Source organism: Triplophysa rosa, linkage group LG9 (genome assembly GCF_024868665.1).
Source record: "Triplophysa rosa linkage group LG9, Trosa_1v2, whole genome shotgun sequence".
In the NCBI taxonomy this organism is placed as follows: domain Eukaryota; kingdom Metazoa; phylum Chordata; class Actinopteri; order Cypriniformes; family Nemacheilidae; genus Triplophysa; species Triplophysa rosa.
In genome coordinates this window covers 16,630,633-16,652,836 of record NC_079898.1, presented here as the reverse complement: position 1 = coordinate 16,652,836, position 22,204 = coordinate 16,630,633, and the positions used below count along the sequence as shown (strand labels likewise).

Here is a 22,204-nt window from a genome sequence, read left to right as displayed (position 1 = left end):
CATACATTCTAAGTAACAAACAGAAATCAAAATGACATAAAAGCCTGCTTAAACATGTAAATTTAATATAAAGTATTTATTGTAATATAAGGTAATGTATTTAATCTGACCATGACTGTGTGTGTGTGACTAGACTTTGCTAACAATATTGTTTTACAACAGCTATAAAGTCCAAAATCAACATTATACAAGTCTTAAAAAGTTTGTGTTTAGGATTTATAAAGAGAGGAGAGAAAACATTCACTCTCTGTGCTTAATAAGTAAGCAGCTAACTTATAGCTTAATAAGCTTTTTAAAGCTATACATTGAATACAAATTTGACAGAAAAATTAAAAGTCATTTCATTACCTGTGATGATAGTTCTGCAGTCAATTGATTTCTTCCTTGCTAGTAAAATAGACTATATACACACAGTCGTATCTTATGCCTCATATGCTATAATCTTATATGTTTCAGTGTGTTTTTAGACATGTTAACTCGAACACGTCTTAAATTATGTGACAAACCATTTTTCGAAGTTTTCAACAGCAAAACTCACAAAAGTGAAGTAGTTGGTGTTGTTTACAGAATGTTATTTCAAGGTACGAACACTAGAGGGAGATATAGATTAGATCTGTATTGAGGTTAAGGGGGAACGAAGAAGGAGTTTGTGTGTACGGAATGTATGAGAGTTCGGTCTGTAGTAAAGATTGAGTTCACACGGAATTCTCGCGCCTTCGTATTCTTTTATTTCTTCTGAGCACTTTACATTCACAACAGTTTGCAACTCTGTATCTTACCATTTAACATTTTTATTGTAAAACCGTTGGCTTTGTTATGTTTGCTTTCTTACATCTCACAACACCGTCATCATTAAAACTGAATCCCCGCATTTGAGTTCGTGCATGTTAAGCACCCGCCTACCGACATTAAATTCTGCCTCCTTCAATTTGATTGGCTGAAAGTTCTGTCTTCTTTAGTTCGCTTGGCTGTATTCTGCGTGGTCTCTGTAATTTGATTGGCTGGAATTCTATGAACCCGGTCTTTATTTAATTTGATTGGTCAATCTTTTGACATTGACGAACACTTGTTACCGCTGCCGCTGAAAACTGCCGGTGCTCCAGATGGCCAGTCCGCCGCCAATGTTATGGTCCCCCTACAATGTAGACTTTAAAGGAGTAGTTCACCTTCAAAATGGAAATTCTGTCCTCATTTATACGCCCTCCTCATTTCAAACCTGTGAATGGGGGGCTGTTAACAACATTCTTCAAAATATCTTCTTTTGTGTTCTGCGGAGGAAAGAAAGTCATACAGGTTTGAAATGACAAGAAGGTGAGTAAATGACAGAATTTTCATTTTGAATGTGAACTACTCTCGTTTAACTGTCATAGGCCTACATAAACATAGGCTACATAAACTCTCACAGAAACCTGTGAACATCAGAAGATTTTGAGCAAGTTTTGAGAATTTTTTATCATTTTTACTGTTACTACAAGTAGGCGACCACCTAAAATTTGTTATTGACATACAAATTGGTTATTGACATGTTTGTATACTACAGGAACTTAATACAGGACTATCAGATTTTTTTTAAATTACGCATAGCCAACTATGAGCACACAATGGTTTTCAAACTCGGATAATTTCAGGAATATTAAACCGTAGGAGCCACTTTAAGGTCTCGCCATATCATTTCGGCATCTTTCCCTGTAGTTTTTAGGGCATCTAGAGACATTTTTAATGATGACAACAACGCTTAATTCAGCAAAGATCGTTTTAATTATGCTCAAGTAGCAAAAAAATTACTCTGATATACAACTTAAACACCTGAACAAAAAGTTTAGTACATAAAGCCAACCACCATTCTTTAAATGAATCCTGAACTGCAGAAGACATCAGTAACTCTGAAAGAAATATCTACTTTATGCTGTCATTGAAGAAGCCCAGCAGGTTCCCTTAAAATAAAAAACAAAACATGCAATAATCTAAAAGGTCTAATTCCACAGCTGTATGTCCAGTGCTCAACAATGTGTAATAGTAATAAACATAAATAATTTATTATATTAAATGTCCCATGCAATTTTGCAAACCAAGGGTGTAAAACCCTGAACACAACGACATTAAAAATAAAGAATAAAGGACCCAAACATTGTACAGTATCTATGAAAATAGAATCAACGGATATACAGGCGAGGACAAAAATGAAGACATTTTCATGAATGTATATTTATGTACATCAACAATGCATCAACCTGTAAAAGTCACATTTTTGTTTCAAATATGCCTGAATCAATGAAGAAATATCAGCAGACAAGAAAATGAAATATGAACAAAACCTGTCTAATTGTGGGCTAATTAGTTGTGCGTGCCCTCATTGTTTATCATTATTATTATAGTTATTATTTGTGCATAAAAATTAACAGCAACACTTTTATTTCTAAAAGTGAACTTCAGTATCTAATAATAAATTAATTTGTAGACTATTATTTCTGCCTTTAACGTACGGCTGAAATTGCAATAAACACAACGTTTCAGAATGTTTTCAGAATCTCCCACAACCCTGCAGACAGCAGTGGTTTGTCTTGAAAGCATTACAATGTAGCAGAAAATCACCAGTCAATCCTGCGGCATCTCAAAGCCTCACTTTTTACTTTCCTCACTATGGAGCATAGAGTCCACACAGACTTACTGAAATATTTATATAGCATATATTACTCAAAGAATGTGATGGATCATGTTCAGAATGAACAAGAAAAAATATAAACACAGCAATTAATCTAAATATTATTGCATTTCTTTTATTTCTTTCAAAGAAACACACACTTTTAATAAAACCATGCCTTCCTGACATTGTTCTTATAATACCCTGCTTTACAAAGAAAATATCTAACTAACAATCTTCATCACTCAACCACCTCTCCATAAAGTACACTCTACTTGGATTAAACCTATTTGTACCAGAAACAGCACATTGCTTAAACCTCGGATGGGGATGGGGGATGGAACTAGGCCTCAGTGTCTTTCATGAGCTCTTTTTTCTCCATAGTGATCTACAAAATGAAATTGCTATTATTATCTCTGCCAGCATTTTGTATCTGTGATAAAAGGAATATACTATAAACTGTGGCTTTGACTTGAAAACATGCTGACGGTAAACTGACAAATTGTTGATAATTAGTTTTATGAGCTAAAGAATATGTTCACTTACAGACTTTTAAAAGCAGAAAACATTTCTAAACATTTCGTGATACAAAATACAAAGTTGCTTTGTGATAAAAATACTTTGCTGCAATACTCTTCCAGATATGTTTCTATTTCACCTAAATTCTATTCTTAAAATATGACAGACAAAACAACCAGTTTTAGCCAGTGCATAAAACACAAATTCCCTGTAATGTGCCTTCAGACTAGAAAACCTGCATGAACTAGACTAAAACAGTCCATAGAATCGCTACCCTGTCAACTCACTAAAAAACTCTATAATGTGAGAGAACAAATAGAAACTTGAAAGTTCACACATATTGTGCCACAGTTAAAAGCTTACAGCTGTGATCAGATATGCACAGAAACAGAGGCATACAGGAATTTAAAGTGGCCTTTTAAAAAAAGACCAACAATTGAGCTTCTGCGACATACAAAAGTGCACATAAGCTTCGAAAAAGAAAAAAAAACACATTGTTACCTCCATCCTTGATCTCTGTTCTGCTGAGAGAATTTATTGAAAAATTCCTTGGTAAACTCTAAATGTGGCATGGTAATAAAAAGTGACCTGACCTATTATATAGCAAATTTCCAAATGTACATCCTACTTAAAACAGACTCTGTTACACAGACGTTAGCTTCATTTTACCAGGACACGTTTCCTGCCAATCAGCTACTTAGGTTTGTGGCGCACTCCATCCATTCACTCTGAACAGGGAATGGGCCGTTTTTACATGTCAAAACAGTAAAGTATAAAATATATATTCCTTACTTGCCTGCCAAAGTGTTGTGTTTTCAAAAATGTCCTCTTCAATTACATCTCATGTCATGTCACACATATATCAAATAGTAGAAACTGTTTTATGTATCGAGCCAAAGGTGCATCTAAAAGGGTGCATAAAATATTCAGAAACTGAGAAGAAATCCAGTAGAAGAAGCTTGCATGCAAGCTCCGCAGGACTAAAGGTTGACTGGTTGAACGGTCTATTCTTTGGGACAGCTGTGGGTTGGTTTCGTTTCAGTATGTCACAGGAAAGTAATGTGCATAAATAGTTTTCAATAAATTAATAAATAAACATTTCTCTGTTTCAGTATATACAGAGTGTTAGAGTCCTAAACATAAACACATCTATAGAAACCCATTATATCACACAAGATAAACATAAATGTTGGTGGTATGTTGTAGAGTTCCAACATGTTTTTACACACAAGTGCAAACGAAAAGCCCGCTGTCTCCGCAAATGCTAAAAAGTGGTGCAAATATTTTAGACTGAAATTTGATCTGATATGATCTATCTTCTTTATTTTCTCCTCTGAAAAGTAAACACGTGAGCCAATGAGCTCAGATACTCTAGATCGTTCTGTGATATGAAGGTTGAAGGTAGTGACTTGGGTAATGCCCAAATTAAACCGGAGGATTCACCACTTCAGCACCGTACTCACTATAGGTCACCTGTACCTTTCAGCATAATAATAAATCTATATTTTACCAATATTACTTAAAAGTCCTCTTCCGTCCATTAGCAGCTATTAAAACAAATCCCATTATAAAATACATTTAGATCATCATCTTTAAATATGTAATATGCAAAATATTTCAAAGAAATAAAGTATTCACATCAATCCAGGCAGTAGTCATCTTTTATCTTTCCCCGTCAGAAGAATCTATATGGGTCAACCGGACCGTTCTTCAAAACACAAATGCTCTTATCTCCTCTCTGTCCTATAACACCACAGACCTAAAGACTCCATTCATGTACCCATTGTAAAGAAAAAAACTAGGTCAATAAATAAATATTCCTTCAGAACTAGAGCCGGTCTGCCTCTGATCGAGAACTTGTGCCATTGTCCTTGCAAGCTCAAAGAAGGAGAGCTGAGACGCGTCATTATCTCATTCCTCACGGCAGGTGGGCAGATTGACAAAGGTGAATACGTTGAACTCAATGAGGATGGAAAAACACAGGAAGACAGCGTACATCAGCAAACAAAAGAAACCCAACCGTCTGTCCAGTTTCCACTTATTCAAATGTACAGAGACAACCTGAGAGAGAGAGAAAGAGTCAATAAAGAGTTCAAACAACTTTCTCGCTTTGCATAAACACACGAGCAACATTCAAGTGATTGCTTTAGACCTACCGTGAGAAAAACAGACGCCAACAGCAACCCGACCGAGAAAATGAGACCTTTACTGCTCAGGTGAATCTGGGCAGAGAAGTGATTTAGTAGGCATGTTAAAACTTATGCAAATAGAGATTGTTGGCAGATCATTTCAGACAATGACTGTTTATGTTACTAAGACAGGGAAATCTTTTCTCATGCTCTAAGCACTCAACATGTGCGATCAATTTAGGCCAGAGGTAGACAAACATGTAGCCTACACAAAGCTTTGATTGATGAAAATTTCCACTTGTGTGCTTCCTCTCACACAAAAATCATAACTGCACATAATGCAAACTTCTAAGCAGATCTCGTCTAATGGGATTTGGACACTTGAACACTGCCAACAAACCTGTTTAGTGAACAAAATCTTATTCTTTTAAAAACAAAACCCTTAGGTATACTGCAGCTGGCAGTTGGGGTAATATGGCAAAGAATTCATAATGAATCAAATAAATAAACAAGAAATATTTATTGTTTATGTCATTGCTCATTCAGCATTTGGAAAGTTTATCATTAAAAATAAAGAGCAAATGATTCGCTTACTGTGGAGCCATAGCTAATAGCTAAAGTCTTGATGGTCCAGGGCAGACCAAGACCAATCAGGATATCAAACACATTACTGCCAATGGAATTGGATACAGCCATGTCCCCCATCCCTGAAAAACATTGAGAAGTCGAGAGATCCGACAGCTGACAATCATCATGGAAGGTTTTATTTTATTAATAAGAGCCTTGGAAAAAAACTGTAATAGAAACCGTTTCAAATGAGTTGTACCTTGTCGTGCCACAATAAGGCTGGCCAAACAATCAGGAACACTGGTGCCGGCAGCCAAGAAAGTGATCCCCATTATGACATCAGGGATGCCCATAGTGTAACCAATCACTGTGACCTGTGACCAGAGTTTCAATAAACCACTGAGCATTAACAGATGATTATTAAGAAGTGTGCATTTGTGTGGGGAAACACCAGGATCATCTTACCATCCACACCATGATGTAAGAGAAGGACGCGATCCAGAGGGTAGATGTGACGAACGTGACCATGTACCAGCGCTCCCAGCGGGGCGTGGCACAGTTGGGTACAGTGAGGAACAGCAGCAGACTCAGTGGCCAGGCCAGCAGCCACTTTAGCTTATTAAGGCCCCCACCTGCACATCATCAAATATTTTCCAACATTAGATATTCTGAAGATATATTTTTAAACATTTTGGAAAAACGTGTTTGCAGGTCAATATTAATTGTTAACAGCACTAAGGAATGTACCGGGGCAGCGGAACGGAACATAGGGTCCCTCGTTCTCCTCCTCCTCCTCTTCCTCCTCATCATTCTCGTTGTTCTCATTGTCCTCGTTTTCGTTTTCTGTGTCAGTGCCAGCTTCAGGTCCTCCCCTGTCGTCGTCATGGTGATTTCCCTTCCGCCCATTCAGTCCCCGGTCCGGTCCTGCCAGTCCATTTTCCACCCCACGTTTCCCTGGGATCTTCACTGTCACATCTGAATCCCCGTTACTAAAGCGGCTATTTATCAGACGCTGCCTCTGCAGTCACAAACACAAACCATTAGTTTTGTTTATGCAAGTGTAAAGGTACTTGTGTTCAGGTGTATCTATTACTGACCTCTGTGATGAGCATTCGGGAGGCCATGGTGAGACGTGTGCGGGGTGAGAAGTGGCTGGTGATCATGATTCTCATTCCGGCCTCAGAGAAGGTCAGCTGGTGAGGGCATGCAGAGAGGAGTTCATCCACCATCAGCACTGATGGTTTTCTGTGGAAATTTGCTAAAAGGGGCAGAAAAACAATACATGTTTATACAGTATTTGCATTCTGGGTATTACCATGAAATGATATCAAAATGTGACATTTAATAGTATTTACACATATTACAAACACCATTACGTTCACCTTTCTTAAGCAGCACAACGGTAGCATCACACCCGTCGTCAATGTCTGTGTTACTCGCTGTGCCGTTACCCAGATTTCCAGAGTTCTTTTTCCGTCGTTCTATGTAATTCACCACCCGTGAGTTCAATCTGTTAAACACAGAATAAGATAAGCAAAAATGAGATTCACTGGCATCGAGTAATAAATACTTGTAATAATGGAAAATGATCACCAACTTACTTCATTAATATAATGTAAACTAGATACATCAATACCAGGATGAGTGATTCCCACCTGAAAAACAATATACATCTACATGAGTGACTGTATAAAACACAGAATGTGACTGAACTGTGAAATGAAAAATGAAGAATCCTACCATGTCACTTTCTCATCATAGATGAACTTGAAAGGAAAAACAGAGCAAAATTAAAAAAACAAAACATTACTGTACATTTTGTTCTCAGCTGTACTGTCTCTAAATCACCACCAGAGGGCATGATTTGCTAACTGTAATAGAGGCCTTGATTTTTTTTATTGAGATGAATGCTAATGTTTCCATGATGCTTCCTTCAAATTTGAACAACTGAGCACCTTGTACCTATTTTGTACTTGTTTGAGTGAAAAGTTTGAATGCAAAATAAACATGAACTCTAGAATGTCTTAGAAGTTGGTATGTCCCCCTTTGGCACTTTAGCTGGCATGAACATTGGAGTTTGTTTATGATCCACTTTCCCATCTGTTATTCCAGTAAATACAAAGGAGTTAACATAGTCAAAACCACAAATGTGCCTCATTGTATTTATGCAAAATAGAGAATCTTAATGACTTATTCATTTTCATAATGATATTCGTAACTTAAAAATTGTAAATAAAAATAAAACAAAATCCTCTTTTTATTATTTAATTATGTTACAAACAATAGACACCTTGCAGGTTCTGTACAGGATATACAGGAAAAGAAAAGAAATACAACCATCTAAATAATTGGGAGAGATGATCACCCCAAAAAAGAGTCATACTCATGCATATTCATACCTGAAGAGGCTTTCACGTACTTCAATGCAAATCACACGCTGTTCTATGCTTTAATTGGAGAGCGTTACTGTACAAAACCTCCTGTATTTAAATCAGATTTTTAATAAGGTGCTTTGAGGAACAACTCTTTTACTCAGGTTCCTATGTACTATTACTCCATGTTTGTTGTCGCTCCGAGTTTGGAACTCATGCAGCATGTGGGCAAATAAGAGGCCTGTGCTGCAGGCCGCGAGCCCCACGGGAGAGCCACTTGCTTCTCCTCTCCTGCTGCATGAGGAGACCCACAGGCTTCATGGAAGCAAGAAAAGCCACTTTGAGTTCTACTCACCACGATCAGAGTGGCCACTGAGATAGTGTAGTACGTGGAGTCTCTCATTAGTGTCCAACAGGAGAGCCGTACTGCCTGTATCGACAGGGGAGAGAGGGCACGGAAAAGCAATGAAGAAACAACATACACAGCAAAACACACTTGAAGGCAAGTAAGAGAAGTGGATGAAGCCAGTCTCAGGGGATTTAAAAACTTAGTTTAAACGAGTTAGTTCCACCATACTCCTTTGATGAACTAAATATTTTTGTGGTGACAGAAATCATATAGGCCCAAAGTTAAATGACAAATCAGAGGATATCAACCAGGTCTTTTAAACTCGAAAGTGAGAAAAAACTCAAACTAATTTTTCCCATAAAATAAATGTAATATTTAATTACATTTATTGTGTTAATATGTTCCTACATTTTCTTATTATTTGTATATGTGTATAAAAGATAAAAAAAATGTTGTACACCTGTACAATGACCATAAAAGTATTCTATTCTATTAATGAAAACGAGAAACCTGTTCACACTAAACAATAACCTAATAAGTGTTTTAAGTCCAAGTAAAGATGCCCTCTATAAACATCTTTGATCAATCAGACCCTTAGAAATGTATGAAAACCTGCCCTTACAATGGCCCTACAAACAGTTTTAAATTTCTGTGTAAATATAAATATTTGTCCCCGTTACGAAATCTACATGTTACATGCGCCACCAAAAACAACTAATGCAGTTTAACATCAACAGTAAAACCAGCTCCTGGAAATCTTCTCCAATCTGATTGTACTAAAGGATTTTTAAATACTCTTGTCATGCCTTTATTCCGTGTTATCTGTACTTTTGAACTATTTTGAGATTTTGGTTGGTTCACAAATTTTTGATTTTTAGACAGATGTACAAAGGTGTGGGAATTTGAGTGCATGACAGAAAGAATGGATGGAGTGGTGGAAATGAATGAGGTGGGCACCATATATGGACATGACTTCCTGTGCCAAAGTCCGCTGATTGAACTGTATGAAGTCAGTCATATTGAATGCGAGTCATGTTGTGGAGCGTGCTCCTGCTATAAAAAGCAGTTTTCTACTTCAGAGCGTCGGAAGCGACGCACTATTGCTCACGCCAGCACCGCTTAACCTACACCGCAGGTTACACTCTTCGTTTTGTGTTTCCGTGGCAACCAGAAGCTCTATTGTTGCAGATGTGTTTTTTCCTTCGCTCTGATAGACTGTGTGTAAGTGTGTTAGTGTCTTATGAACTTGTGCCATTTTTGGAATGATTTACTGACATCACTGATATAGGACACCTATGTTATTACGTAGAAAGAAAACATCCAGATACTAAAGCAGGTTTACAAAGACACCAATACCCTATACAAAAACTTACTAGTAATGTTTTAATAGCAAAAATTTTGTGGAATTCGTCCACAGATGAATATTGTTCATTGACATTATTGTTAAGTGTAGACTGAGTGCATTAATAAAAAATTACATTTATGTGTGTGGTCACAGAATGATGTGCATAAGTATTTTTTTCTTTAAACCTCGGGTCATCTAAGTTACACGTTTTAAAATGCACACAAACTTTACATGTTTGTGGTAAAGCTGTGCAGACAAATTCAGGTATTCCAAACATTAACATGAGGAAAAAGGCAAAAATGTGTGCTTTTACAGATTTGGATCAACAAAATTGGGAAACATCAAATATTTTTTAAATGGTTTAGTTGTAATAATGTCCACAGTAGCCTACGTGTAATGCATAGTAAAATAATAATAGTAGTATGAAAACCATATGAGAGTCTCAGGAGGTTAAACCAACAGAGTATGAATGACCGAATGAAGTGGAAAGTAAAGAAGCATATAAAAGACAAAGTAACACCACAGCTGACATGAATGACCTCATCAGCTTCTCTTGTTGACCCTGGGAACAGTCTGCCCACTTCTCAGTGTCAGTGTGTGCTCAGTAATGACTTTATTTAAGCAAGATATTTAAGGCGGGTGTGCATCAATCTTGTTCGCATTTATGACATACTCTCACAGATGCTGACAATTCATCATGTTTGCACACTACATTTGACTGTCTTAAGGAAAATAATGTCTTATTTGCAGTAGAGATAACGGGTAAGGCTGACTAGTTAGCAACCAACTTATCAGTTTATGTAGTTTCTATACATAATTTCATACATACAGGTATACATTTCTATACACAGCCGCAAAAAAAAAGTTAAAATTATTTTTATAGTTTATAATTATTTTATATAGTATTATGTGTTTAGGTAAAATGATAATTTTTGTTTTATTCTGTGAACTACTAACAACATTTCTCCCAAATTTAAAATAAAGATATATTGTTCCTATTCAAATTTATTTGCAGAAAATAAAAACTGGAGAAACAGGTCAAACAAAAGATGCGTATTTTTTCAGACCTGAAATACAGCAAAGAAAACAAGTTCACATTCACTTTTAAGCAATACAACACTAATATTTGTACATGTGTTTAGGAAAAGTTAAAAAATACATTTTATATGTCATAACCTCGATTTTATCACAGTTTTCATGTGTCTTGTCCTGCTGTCAGTCTTTCACATTGCTGTTGGATGACTTTCTCTCCTGAGGTTTGATTTTGTTGAAATTCAACCGAAACTGGACTGGATTGGCCACATCTACAGTAGAAACTCCAATGTTTAAAAAAGGGATTGCTCTTAATTTAATGCAGCAACAGTTTTACTTTCAACACTGACAATTACTGTCAGAGAACAAATGAATTATTTGCAGACCTCCACTGTTTAAGAGGACTATGACAGTTTTGTGCAATAAAAGTCGAAGCTATTTTGCCTATATCATATATTTTGTTGAATATCTGTCACACTAATAAACGCCTATGCTTTCTTGGACGAGTATTTCTTTAAAATGTAAACACACACAGACAGATGTCAGTCTGTTGCATTTTTCTGTCTTGCACCATTGACCCTTTCCAGCAAATTAGACCAAAACAAACCCCAAAAAAGCTTTTGTGTGTGTTGACATGCAGAATAATAAGCACCTGTCCAGCAAAGATCCCACACACTCCAATGATGCAGAGAATATTGAAGACGGCAGAACCCACGATCGTCCCCACTCCCACGTCTCCTTTAGTGATGAATACACCTGCACAGAAAGAAGAGGAGAGCTTATAATCTCCACATGATCTCTATGGTGTTCAACTGCTTATGTTTTCACCAAGGTTGTGTAGTGCTTTACCTATGACTGAGGTGAAGAGCTCAGGAGCAGAACTCCCTGCTGCCATGAAAGTGGCTCCTGCTACATCTTCACTGAGGTGGAGGCGCTAGAAGAGAAAAAGCGTGCTCTAGAAGATGTGGTGATGAAAAACTGTGGTGGGGAGGCAATAAAGATCTTACCTCACAGATCTTCTCAAGAGAGGGCACAAAGTAGTCGTCACACACCAGTGCCAGAGCGTAAAACATATACATAGCCTATAGAGAAAGAGTAAATATAAAATTAAATAATGCTTAATCTATGATTTTTGATGCTTCACCTGGTAACCATTTACATCCATTTAATCAAAAAGTATGACCCATTTTTCATTTTTGGGTAACTGTTCCTTTAAACCGTAGGCAGAGATTCCATCCTCATGTAGCCAAATGAAGTACCCTGATGATTATGCCCAAGTCTTTAAAGTCAGCAACTTGTTATGAAGCCCCCCGTAAGTTCATAGAAACATTACGTAAGAAGCCACCGCAGGAAGAGAGTGAAATCTGTGCAAGGCAAAATTCTTGCGTGAGGGCAGATTTGAGTACACGAGTGTCAACACCATTAAACTCAGTTATTCTCAGAGCAATCTGCCCTCCAGTGGAACAGTTGTCTACTGGGACTATTCAGACCTTTTCTTAGAAAGTGTCCTCATGATAGAAAGGCACCGCACCGAAGGAAGCTGCTGCCCTTTGCATGCAGAGCGAGACGGGATAAGGGTTGCCAGCGACGTTTTCTTTTTTCCGCACAAGCTAACATGTTTTGCATAAAACAGTGTGTGTGTGTGTGTCTATGCTGAGGATTAGTTGCCCCGAAATCTGGTGTGTTTAGATGGGTGCGAATCACAGATGTCCTGTTCCCTACAGTACATACAAAACACACAGTCACACATATGAGCGTCAACTTGGATGTATAGGCTACTGTATACAAACAAAACACTTTGAGTCCCTGATTATATTACTTATTAAAAATCACATAAATTGAAAGGAACATTGTATTGGAAATGTTATGTGTGTGTTAAATGACTTTACACGGAACTTGCTGTGCAATACAGGCAGCAAACGCGCCTGAAAACACACAAAGTCAAAACAAACCCCCATCCACCCCTGGGACCCGTATGCCAACTGTTTTCCCACCAAACACTTTGCCAATCAGTGCATCTAATTCTGCAGCCACAGTGCCATGCTCACATGCGCTCCCGTTACGTAATCTCTCCTCTTACCTTCTCGTGCTTTTATTCTTAACCTTCTGACAAGGCAGAACTGGGCTACCGAAGCCCCAAAGATAAATAAAACATGTAAACAGCTGGAGGGAGTCTTAGAGGGGTTTTTTCCCTCAGCTTTTACCATCCACTTTCTCTCTGCGCACATGGGCAACTATCTAAACATGGCTTAACAATGCCAGTGTCAAACCAACCCTGCAGGGGATTTCGACGGGAACACACAGTATCTGCTTCAGATGCCACTTCACTTAGCCATGCACACAGACGCGGCCTATGGGGGCAAGACAGCCGTGCATGATGAAAAGTCACCCTGTGATAACTTACAAAGACGGGGAGGAACAAAACGACTAGATGCATTTCTTAAAAAGAACCGCTATTAATATATTTACTACTACAATTTGTCACGGCTTGACTCTCACGCATCATGATTTGTGCTATAATGCTGACTTCCATAAAAACAAATAAGTCTTGATTTTTTTTCATAGAAAAATCATATAAAATGTAATTGCTCAGAGAAGGCTTTATTATAGCTCCAAATACTTTATAGCTAAAGTTCCTATATGTTAAGTATCAATTAAGTTTCTCTTAAAATTCTTTATACATACAGGAAGATTATAGAAGTATAAAAATACCATAGCTCAGATCATATGTTACTGGAAATTAAAAATATTTTTCATTACCTTTGTTAAAGTAGGTTATCTAAAACAGTGGTTCTCAAACTAGGGGCCCCAAGATGGATCCAGGGGGCCACAGATTTTGTGACATTTTATGAAATATAGACATTTATCATAGATTTTATGCAGTCAAACCTTTGGTTTGGGGGGGGCACAACGCACTCTACACAAAGGGGGCCTTACAATGAAAAAGTTTGAGAGCAACAGATCTAAAACATGCATGTGACTATAGATTGCAAGGACTATTTTATTAAATGCATAAGATGCATAGGTGGTTCAGATATAGGAATGATTCAGATATATTCTTTAATATTTGTATGGTAGCAATTTTTGTTTTGCTAGCCAAAAACAGTGCAAAATAACAAATTAATAAAGATATCTTCAAATTCAAATTTGACATGAAGCACATCAGAACAAGAGATATAGTGAGACCACTAGGTACATCTACACTAGAAGAGCAACAGAATCATTTTCTTATGAATTACTAAAACACACCTGCTTATCAGAGCAAACTCACAAAAAAAACCTTAATGACCATGTGAAGATATTTTTGATCGAGTTGATACAAAGATAGTCAGGAAAAGTGATCTAATTTAATTGTTAAATTCAGATAAATGAATTTAGATTTGGACTGGTTAATGTGCCAAACACATTCTGTTCCATTTAGTCTGATACTCAGTTCTCTGTTTAAGCACATAGCACATAGGAAATATTACCAGACAATTAACATCATTAATTTATATGTGGCAATGAACAAGTTACAATACAGGTACGTTCAGAAGCTGAACTGATGCTTGAATGGAACATGTACTGTACACTTTTGACTTTGAAGTGTTCATGTAATTTATAAATAGACTTTAGCATTAACGACAGGCATGTATAAGCTACTGTGATGAGAGACAAGCAGAAGGTGGAGATACTTACACACAGAACGTGCAAAGCTACAGCCCCATCAAGACGCTCCTCGTTGTTAAAAATATCATCTGGGAACTCATGTATACCTGCGAAAAAACATACAATTACACGCAGTCTACACACAACACACACACGTCTATGTGAATGTTGCATTTCAATAAACAATGTAATTAAGCATATGGATCACTCTGGAGAAAAAATAGTAAATGTTTTTCCTCATTAAAGTCTTAATTAAAGGAATTGTAAATTCTGTCATTTAGTGTGATGTCTGATTTTCGCGTGAACTGTTCCTTTAAATGTCAAACGGCATCTTTTTAAGAACCCATGAAAAGAAATTTTCACTACGACATCATTCTAAAATACAATATAATAACTTTATCAGACGTCAATCGCTAAAATTTAAACCTAATTGGCGGGTCACATAACCAGCACTGGTATGATTTTCTGTCAGAGCTGTTCTGACGCCATCACTACTGCGTCCATCGCTGCTCTGTTAACAAGCTATTCAGCGACACAGCATGTCACCTAGCCGGCTCCATTGATAAGCCCCGCAGCCTGCAGACAGAATCGGGTCATTGAGAGCGACCACTTTACTGGGATTCAGCTTTAGATGCTTTAAAATGGCGAGTTAGAGAGTGTTACAATTGCGCTCCTACAAGACCTGTTGCCATGACGTCAGCATCCAAGATACTACAGTCAGCCCTGATTGAAAAGCGTCGAGACCCCAGAGACCAACTTGGTTCCATTCAGGGAAATGCTAATCTTTCAGTGGAAACCTGTTTTTCTTGAGTGTTTTAAGAAAAATGTTTTTACAGGCTGCTTTGAACTTCTATGTCACTTATGACAGACAGACAATATGTAGCCGGATGAGGAAAGTCCAAAATAAATTGCTTATTTGATCCTTTCCATGTTGTTTTGCAAAAATAATATCCTCAGATAAAAAAAGAAAGAAAAACTTGATCGTTTAGTTTAATGTGTTGTATTCATTTTTACACATTAATCTGTCGCATTTTAAGCAGATTCAATGCGATCTCCTCTCAACCCAGATGTTGCTCTCTAGTGCCCCCATGTTGTGAGCAGAAACTTAAAAACTAACAGCCAGTTCTCAGTTTCATATAAAGATCAACATAACACTATTTGTATAATGTGGCAGTCATTACAGGAATATCTGCGAGGGTGTTTGCGCGTGTCCATGGCTGCATATTGTGCAGTGATATTCTCTCCCCGATCACAGGGGAGGTTGAATGCGTCAGCAGGCTTCACCCTGCCCCCGGTGCCCCAAACACCGCACAGCTAAACTTAAACAACCTTACAGAACACGCATAAAATTGTTTAATCCTCAACTAACACAGAGACACCTATTTGTGAGTACAGCAGGGATAACATATTTTTGTATGCAAAACCTGGAAGCGAGTTAGCATTTAGCATTTCTGGTCCCATCGCCCCTAAGTCTATGGGTTTTTCTATTGTTTTTTTTTGGTTTAATGCCTAAAATAAGGTCTGTGGTTAACAAAGCCTCTAAATATTTTCACATTTTATTTGGTGACGTAAAACCCAATCATGATTTTTTAAAGCTATTGCCTTTTGGCAGGGACATTAAACGTCATTGCGCATAATATATACAGTAAATCTCACAAATAATGCAATGCACACAAATTACCAGGAAACAAATGTTTAATACCATTTGAAAAAATTGTTGCAGGCTTGGTGGTGGTGATGTTGATACTATCGAGCGACTACAGTATATAGTGTAGTCTGTTTATAACGTCATGTTAGCTTTTTACTTCGGACAATTGTATGTAGACTTAAAAAAACGCAGCTTATTATTTGCGGTCTTCCAAAATGCATACGCTTTTGGTCGAGGAAACGTCATCCTAGCGGCAGTTTATTTTAAGAGATCAGTAGTGCACACCACCACCACAACAACAACAATATAGATGTCCATCTGATAAAGAATAAAACAACCAATCAAAATTCATTCTAATTTAAAGTGTTTGTTAATTTTTATGTGAACGTGCCATGCGCAAACTTGGAACAAACGTAGTGTTATCGTCTTTCTGAGTGGACAATAGTTATCTTTCAAGTTCTTGGTTAATTGTTCTTCTTAATCGTCATTTTATGACCTCTGAGTCTCAATCTTGCTCATTTCATAAATAGTAGGCCTACTCCCCCCAGGCACCCCAAAAACAGAGCAAACACTGATTAACTCATGACAAAGGACTTGTGATGACAAACAGATGAACAAAGAGCTCTAACAAGAATCATCTGCCTATTTAAACAACAGCTCTGCACTGGCGTGCTCTTGGTTCACATGTTGGTTTCATTGTTGGCGTGGCCTTAATTTGAGAGTCACAGCCTTCCGGAGAGCTCTGCAATGCTCACTGGCACAGAGTCTCCGATTAATCTCATTTCAAATACAGTACCGATGAATAAAGCAGCAATAAACAAAAGCAAGAAACTGGGAGTGGATCAATTAAAAAACACACACCAACGGCAACAGTAGGCTCAACTTGGCGACGTCGAGAGCGTCTAAAGAGAGTTCCATTTTGTAATTACAGAGAAGCCAAACAAACAGAAACGAACACAAAATCTCTTTATTAAACACGTACATACAAAGTGAAAACAACAGAAAAAAGCTTGGTTCCTATCCCAGAGCGACTGCTCTGTACCAAGCAAGAATTAGACGAGAACATTCCGAGCGAGTGAGAAAAGACTAAATATTGCCCAGAAACCTGAGAATCAGAGGTGGACAGGGATGCTCCTCAGGAAAATCAACTCATCTTAACACATTCCAGTAGATTGAGACTTGAAGGTGTCCACAAACATAAACCACTGTCATCTGTGAGATGGCCACAAGCAACCGAAATCTCTTCATTGCATTTTATAAGCCCTAAGCTGTTTTCAGTCGACTTCAAAGGCTCAAAATCAGGAGATGTAACGCTTTAGCTTTGAAGGAGACATGGAGCAGCTGCCTGTCAGACACAGAGTTAAACCTACAGCATGACTGAGGGCCAGACCTCTGTAATATCAATCAACAGGAAGGCAGCATCGGTCCTTAATTAAACCTAATTGATGAAGTTAAACCACTCCTGTCGTCAAGACAAACAGCGACTAGAGAATTTCTCTGTCCTGAAGGAGCTGAAGTTTGGGGATCTGGATGTTTTTGTTGTTAAGCATTGACTCTGTCACACCTTAGTCAGTGTGTGGCCAACTATTCCCAGTTCTGTGTATCTGTTGTTATACGCATACATGCATGGATTTACACAAACATTTGAGTACGCATGAAAACACACATCCTTACACATGCATGTATGCATGTATTTATGTAAAGTGAAAGTGCCAATATAATAGTGATGGGCGATAGTGCCAATACAATAGTGATGGACGATATACCTAAATTTGATGTCAATATCTTTACAAATTTTGTGAAATGTTCTATTGGTGCTACATTAACTGTTTCACCAGAATTAAAAAAAAAAGATGCAAGTCATAATTTTTATAAAACTTTGATCATCCCAAAATATTATCTTATAAATATATCAAATGTACCCCCTAGTGTATAACAGTGAGAAAGTGCTAATTAGTTCAATTTACCCTATATATTATACACAAATAGGTATTAACAGTTTGTTTTCTACATTTTTTCTACATCACACCATACGAAAGATTTACGGTTTATTTGTCCACTACCCACACGAATGAATTCTGCTGCATATACAGATATAAGCGGTAAATGGACGGATTGCTGTTGTAGACAATGAATATTAATCTTATCCTATCTATACACTATACAAAAAACAGTCAGGATGACAGATCAATTTACAGATAGACAGACAGATAGCATAGCACCTGCTCTTTTCAACCACAAATCATACACAGCAACAGCATTGGGAAAGAATGCAGACATCTCTGTGAACTAAACCAATAAAAGCACAAGTATTGAAGGTATCAAATTAACTTGAATTAATTCATCCCCTGTGGTCTGGTTTAGCCGGATGGGAGGAAACCTGGAGGAAATTTGGAGTAAGGTAAGTCCTAACAGATATATTGCGCAGAACAAGACGTGATAAAGAGTAATAGCGTGTAGCTCAACATGTTGCTCACAAAGCCAAGGTCATGGGTGATTTCCAATGTATGCACAGTGATAAAATGTACAGCTTGTAAAATGTAGATTGCAATTTAAATACATTTGGAACAAGGCCATTTTATTCCTAAATGTTTTATTCCAAGTGCATGTAAAGCAAAAGAAAGACAACAAGACCCGATATTATGTCCTCAAAAACTGGACTGAACTCAAGCAAGATGAACTATACTGCATATAAATCATGACACAGTGGAATTAAGACTTATTGTTTTGCTCTTCATTATTTATGTTTAGTGATTACTATCCAAACCCTTCTGGGAATTGCATGTGCCGTCTCTGTCATAATAATGCTTGTGTGTGAACAAATTTCCCATGGGAGCTCCAAATATATTGTTCTTTCCACTCATCAAAGACGCGAGTCAAACAACTCATTCACTTAGCGACCGAGCAAGACTATGATAACAAGTAGAATATATCGACACCTAAAGCACTTGTGGCTTCTTAGGGAATGAAAAGCTGCAGGATTTGCTTTCCATCTTCATTTTAAAGTCAAAGATAAATAATACTGTAAGTAACAACTGATTAAATACTCAATGAAAGGCTTTATTAACAGTACAGTCTATTAAAGCAAGGGGTCATGGACTGTGGATTTCAAACCCAATTCAGTGCGACGACAGCATTCACTGGCATTGTTTTTGGTAACCTCACTATAAAATACAGTACAATGAAAACCGATGATGATGATGTAACTTCAGGACAGATGCAGAGTTGTTGACAGCGTCCTTAATAAACATTCTGCCTCTTGAGGGATTTCCCATTTAAAGCTGCTTTAATTGTCACGCAGAATCCAATTTTCCCATAGATGACTTATGTTTTGTTCTGTTCATTTAACAATTTTGTCATTTGCACTTGAACACTGCTGGAAAGGCATAATGCAGTGAATGTCCTCAAACAGCTGTTTCCAGTGAGGGTGGCCCAAGCTTTGGTGGAAGCATTATCCTCTGATGTAGAATTACACAGATGCAAAGAAAACAGAAGCTAATGCATTAACAGACTTGGGTAAAGTTGCTGAATGTTTCTACCAGCAAACAGTTTTTTATGAGTGACATAATGCAGAGAGATATATGATTACAACAGCAGCTTAATATAGTTTATGTAATATATGCAATAAGGGATTCAAAGTAAGAGAATTACTCATCCAGTGCTTTATACTGAGTGACATAATGTGATGCCAGTAGAAACATCATTTGCATGAAGAATCCGCACCATAACATTTGTCAATATAATGTAATATAATATATATGTAACATAATACATAAAATAAAATACAATTATAATGATAAAATGTAAAAAAAATCAATTATAATAATGAAATGTAAAATGAAAATAATAATAACTGTATATAGCACAGACGAAACTGGTCTCTGTCAGTCTGCCTATGTCTATGCATGTTTCCCTGTGTTTCTCTGCTTACAAAAGTATAAAAAACGTGTGTACCAATGATTCATGCACACTGTAAAAGCACAAACAACAATATGTACAAATGTATTATTACTATAGATTAAATAATAATAATATTATAATTATTACAGTTAATATTATACTATGTTATTAATATTACATTTATCATATAAAACAGCATAAGAGAGATTTAAGTTTTCTTTCGAAATTTTTGCTGTCACAGCATATGACACACGTGCGGTTTATTTGTCAACTACCCATAAATAAAGGATTAGTAAAATTGTCTTGCTTCGATTAAAACACACACAATGTCCTTTGGAAACTCAAAATCCTGCTGGTTTAACCATTTGACTTGAACCATTTTCAACTGATACAGATCCAAAGTTCATCTTCGCCACCTCAACAGGAAGATCTCAGCTTGAGAGGGGCCGAGGTGTTGATTGTTAGCATGGGCAGTGGGTCTCGAGTGGGTCAGGTACGGCGCTCGAGAAGGGACACTCAGCGACACTAATTAATGACATGACTTGCATGCCAACAACACCGGTCCCCCTCTGCAGTCTGCCTCCTCAAACACAGCTTAAAAACTGAGACCAATTACTCCCGGAATCAATTAAAGCTATTCACAAGCCTCTCACAGCAGCGCTAACATCAGCTTGAGATTGTTTCAGCCGAGCTCTTGTCCCCGGTACACCAATCACGGCTGCATTGTGTCAACGATGGCTCTTTACGCCATAAAACATTCATCGGGAACGTAAGAGCCCTTCATAAAAGGTATTTTTTTAGTGCGCACACAAAATGTTCCAACACAGAAAGCTCTACCAGTAAACTCACTGATGTTTCAAAACAAGGTCAACAGATAAATAAGACACAATGTTCTGTACCTGCTTATGTAAAAGGTTGTGCTAAGAATATCTGAGCTATGCGAGACTGATGGAATGCAATTGTGAAATTGTTGTTGTTTTTTTTTTTAGATAAAATTATTTTTCTTCATCTCTCTCTCTCTCACACACACAGTGTAGAAGAAAAAGGGCCGGGATAAGCATATTTGATGATACAAGCAGAGTCCTTCTCAAATCCCTGACTTTTAAATCTATGCAGGATCAAGCTGGATTGACCTGCACTGTACCAACTAAGGTCCAGACTCACAGAATAAAAAAAAAACAGTGCCGGTTCATGCTGCTTACATAAGCACACAATATTATATAATTCAAACTTTTATAATTGATTCATTTTAATCCTATATTCATCATTAAATAGATCTCAAGAGTGTTAAAGAACAAAGCACAAATGTTCACAAATCTTACGTGAAGAAAAATGTATGCCAAGAACCAGAAGTGTGTGTAAGAAATCACTTGACTGTAGAATAAACCTCATGACATACTGTTTACATGACACTACATCTAAAATGAAATATCTTGACTGAAATGTTTGAGAACTCAAAATAAAGGGAAGAAATGAAATGTGTCACGGTTCCACCGTCTTGTTTATGAAATTCTAGTCGTGTGGTGGGATCGGGGCAGAGTCCTTGGGTTTTATGTGGGAAGGCCATGAGATGTTTATGTTTTTACCTCTCATGTGTTTTTCCAGTGTCTCGTCTCTGTTCCCTCCATCTCGTTTCCTCGTTATCCTTCCCTAAGTGTTTGATTACCCACACCTGCCCCGTGTCGTTATCCCTCTTTTGTCTTCCCTTTATATACCCTCTTGTTTCTTTGTCTTGTGCTCGTGGATTGTACTGTGTATTGTGTATGTGTTCATGCCGTCGCCCGTGTTCCTGTGTCCTGTGTTGTGTGAGAACTGTGAGTCTTGTTTTTGCTTTAGTTTTATCCTGCCTTGTTTTAGTTTAAGACGTTGTGTCGAGTTCCTTGAGTTTAGTTATTTGTCTTGTTTTCATTTTGCCCCCTCGTGGGAAGTCTTTTGTTTTATATATATATTTCTGAGTTCCGTTTTCCCCATTGAGGGTGTTTTGTTTCTGTTTCTGTTAATTAAATATATCTGTTAACCCCTTCACTGCCGTTGCCTGCGCTTGGGTTCTCTTC

General features: G+C 37.4%; 1 protein-coding gene across 1 annotated transcript in view; it reads right to left on the bottom strand.

Moving 5' to 3' along the window:
• Positions 1 to 1,739: 1,739 nt before the first annotated feature.
• slc24a3 (solute carrier family 24 member 3) overlaps positions 1,740 to 22,204 on the bottom strand; it is a 72,026-nt gene continuing 51,561 nt past the window's right edge. Inside the window, exons 3-17 of the mRNA XM_057342264.1 lie at positions 14,633 to 14,709; positions 11,962 to 12,036; positions 11,804 to 11,888; positions 11,607 to 11,710; positions 8,584 to 8,658; positions 7,597 to 7,622; positions 7,458 to 7,511; positions 7,239 to 7,366; positions 6,954 to 7,114; positions 6,604 to 6,874; positions 6,322 to 6,488; positions 6,116 to 6,230; positions 5,884 to 5,996; positions 5,317 to 5,382; positions 1,740 to 5,221 (exon numbers count right to left, since the gene is read on the bottom strand). Of these exons, the coding sequence (XP_057198247.1) occupies positions 5,072 to 5,221; positions 5,317 to 5,382; positions 5,884 to 5,996; positions 6,116 to 6,230; positions 6,322 to 6,488; positions 6,604 to 6,874; positions 6,954 to 7,114; positions 7,239 to 7,366; positions 7,458 to 7,511; positions 7,597 to 7,622; positions 8,584 to 8,658; positions 11,607 to 11,710; positions 11,804 to 11,888; positions 11,962 to 12,036; positions 14,633 to 14,709 (1,667 nt within the window). The 3' untranslated portion in view covers positions 1,740 to 5,071. The remainder of the gene's footprint in view (positions 5,222 to 5,316; positions 5,383 to 5,883; positions 5,997 to 6,115; positions 6,231 to 6,321; positions 6,489 to 6,603; positions 6,875 to 6,953; positions 7,115 to 7,238; positions 7,367 to 7,457; positions 7,512 to 7,596; positions 7,623 to 8,583; positions 8,659 to 11,606; positions 11,711 to 11,803; positions 11,889 to 11,961; positions 12,037 to 14,632; positions 14,710 to 22,204) is intronic.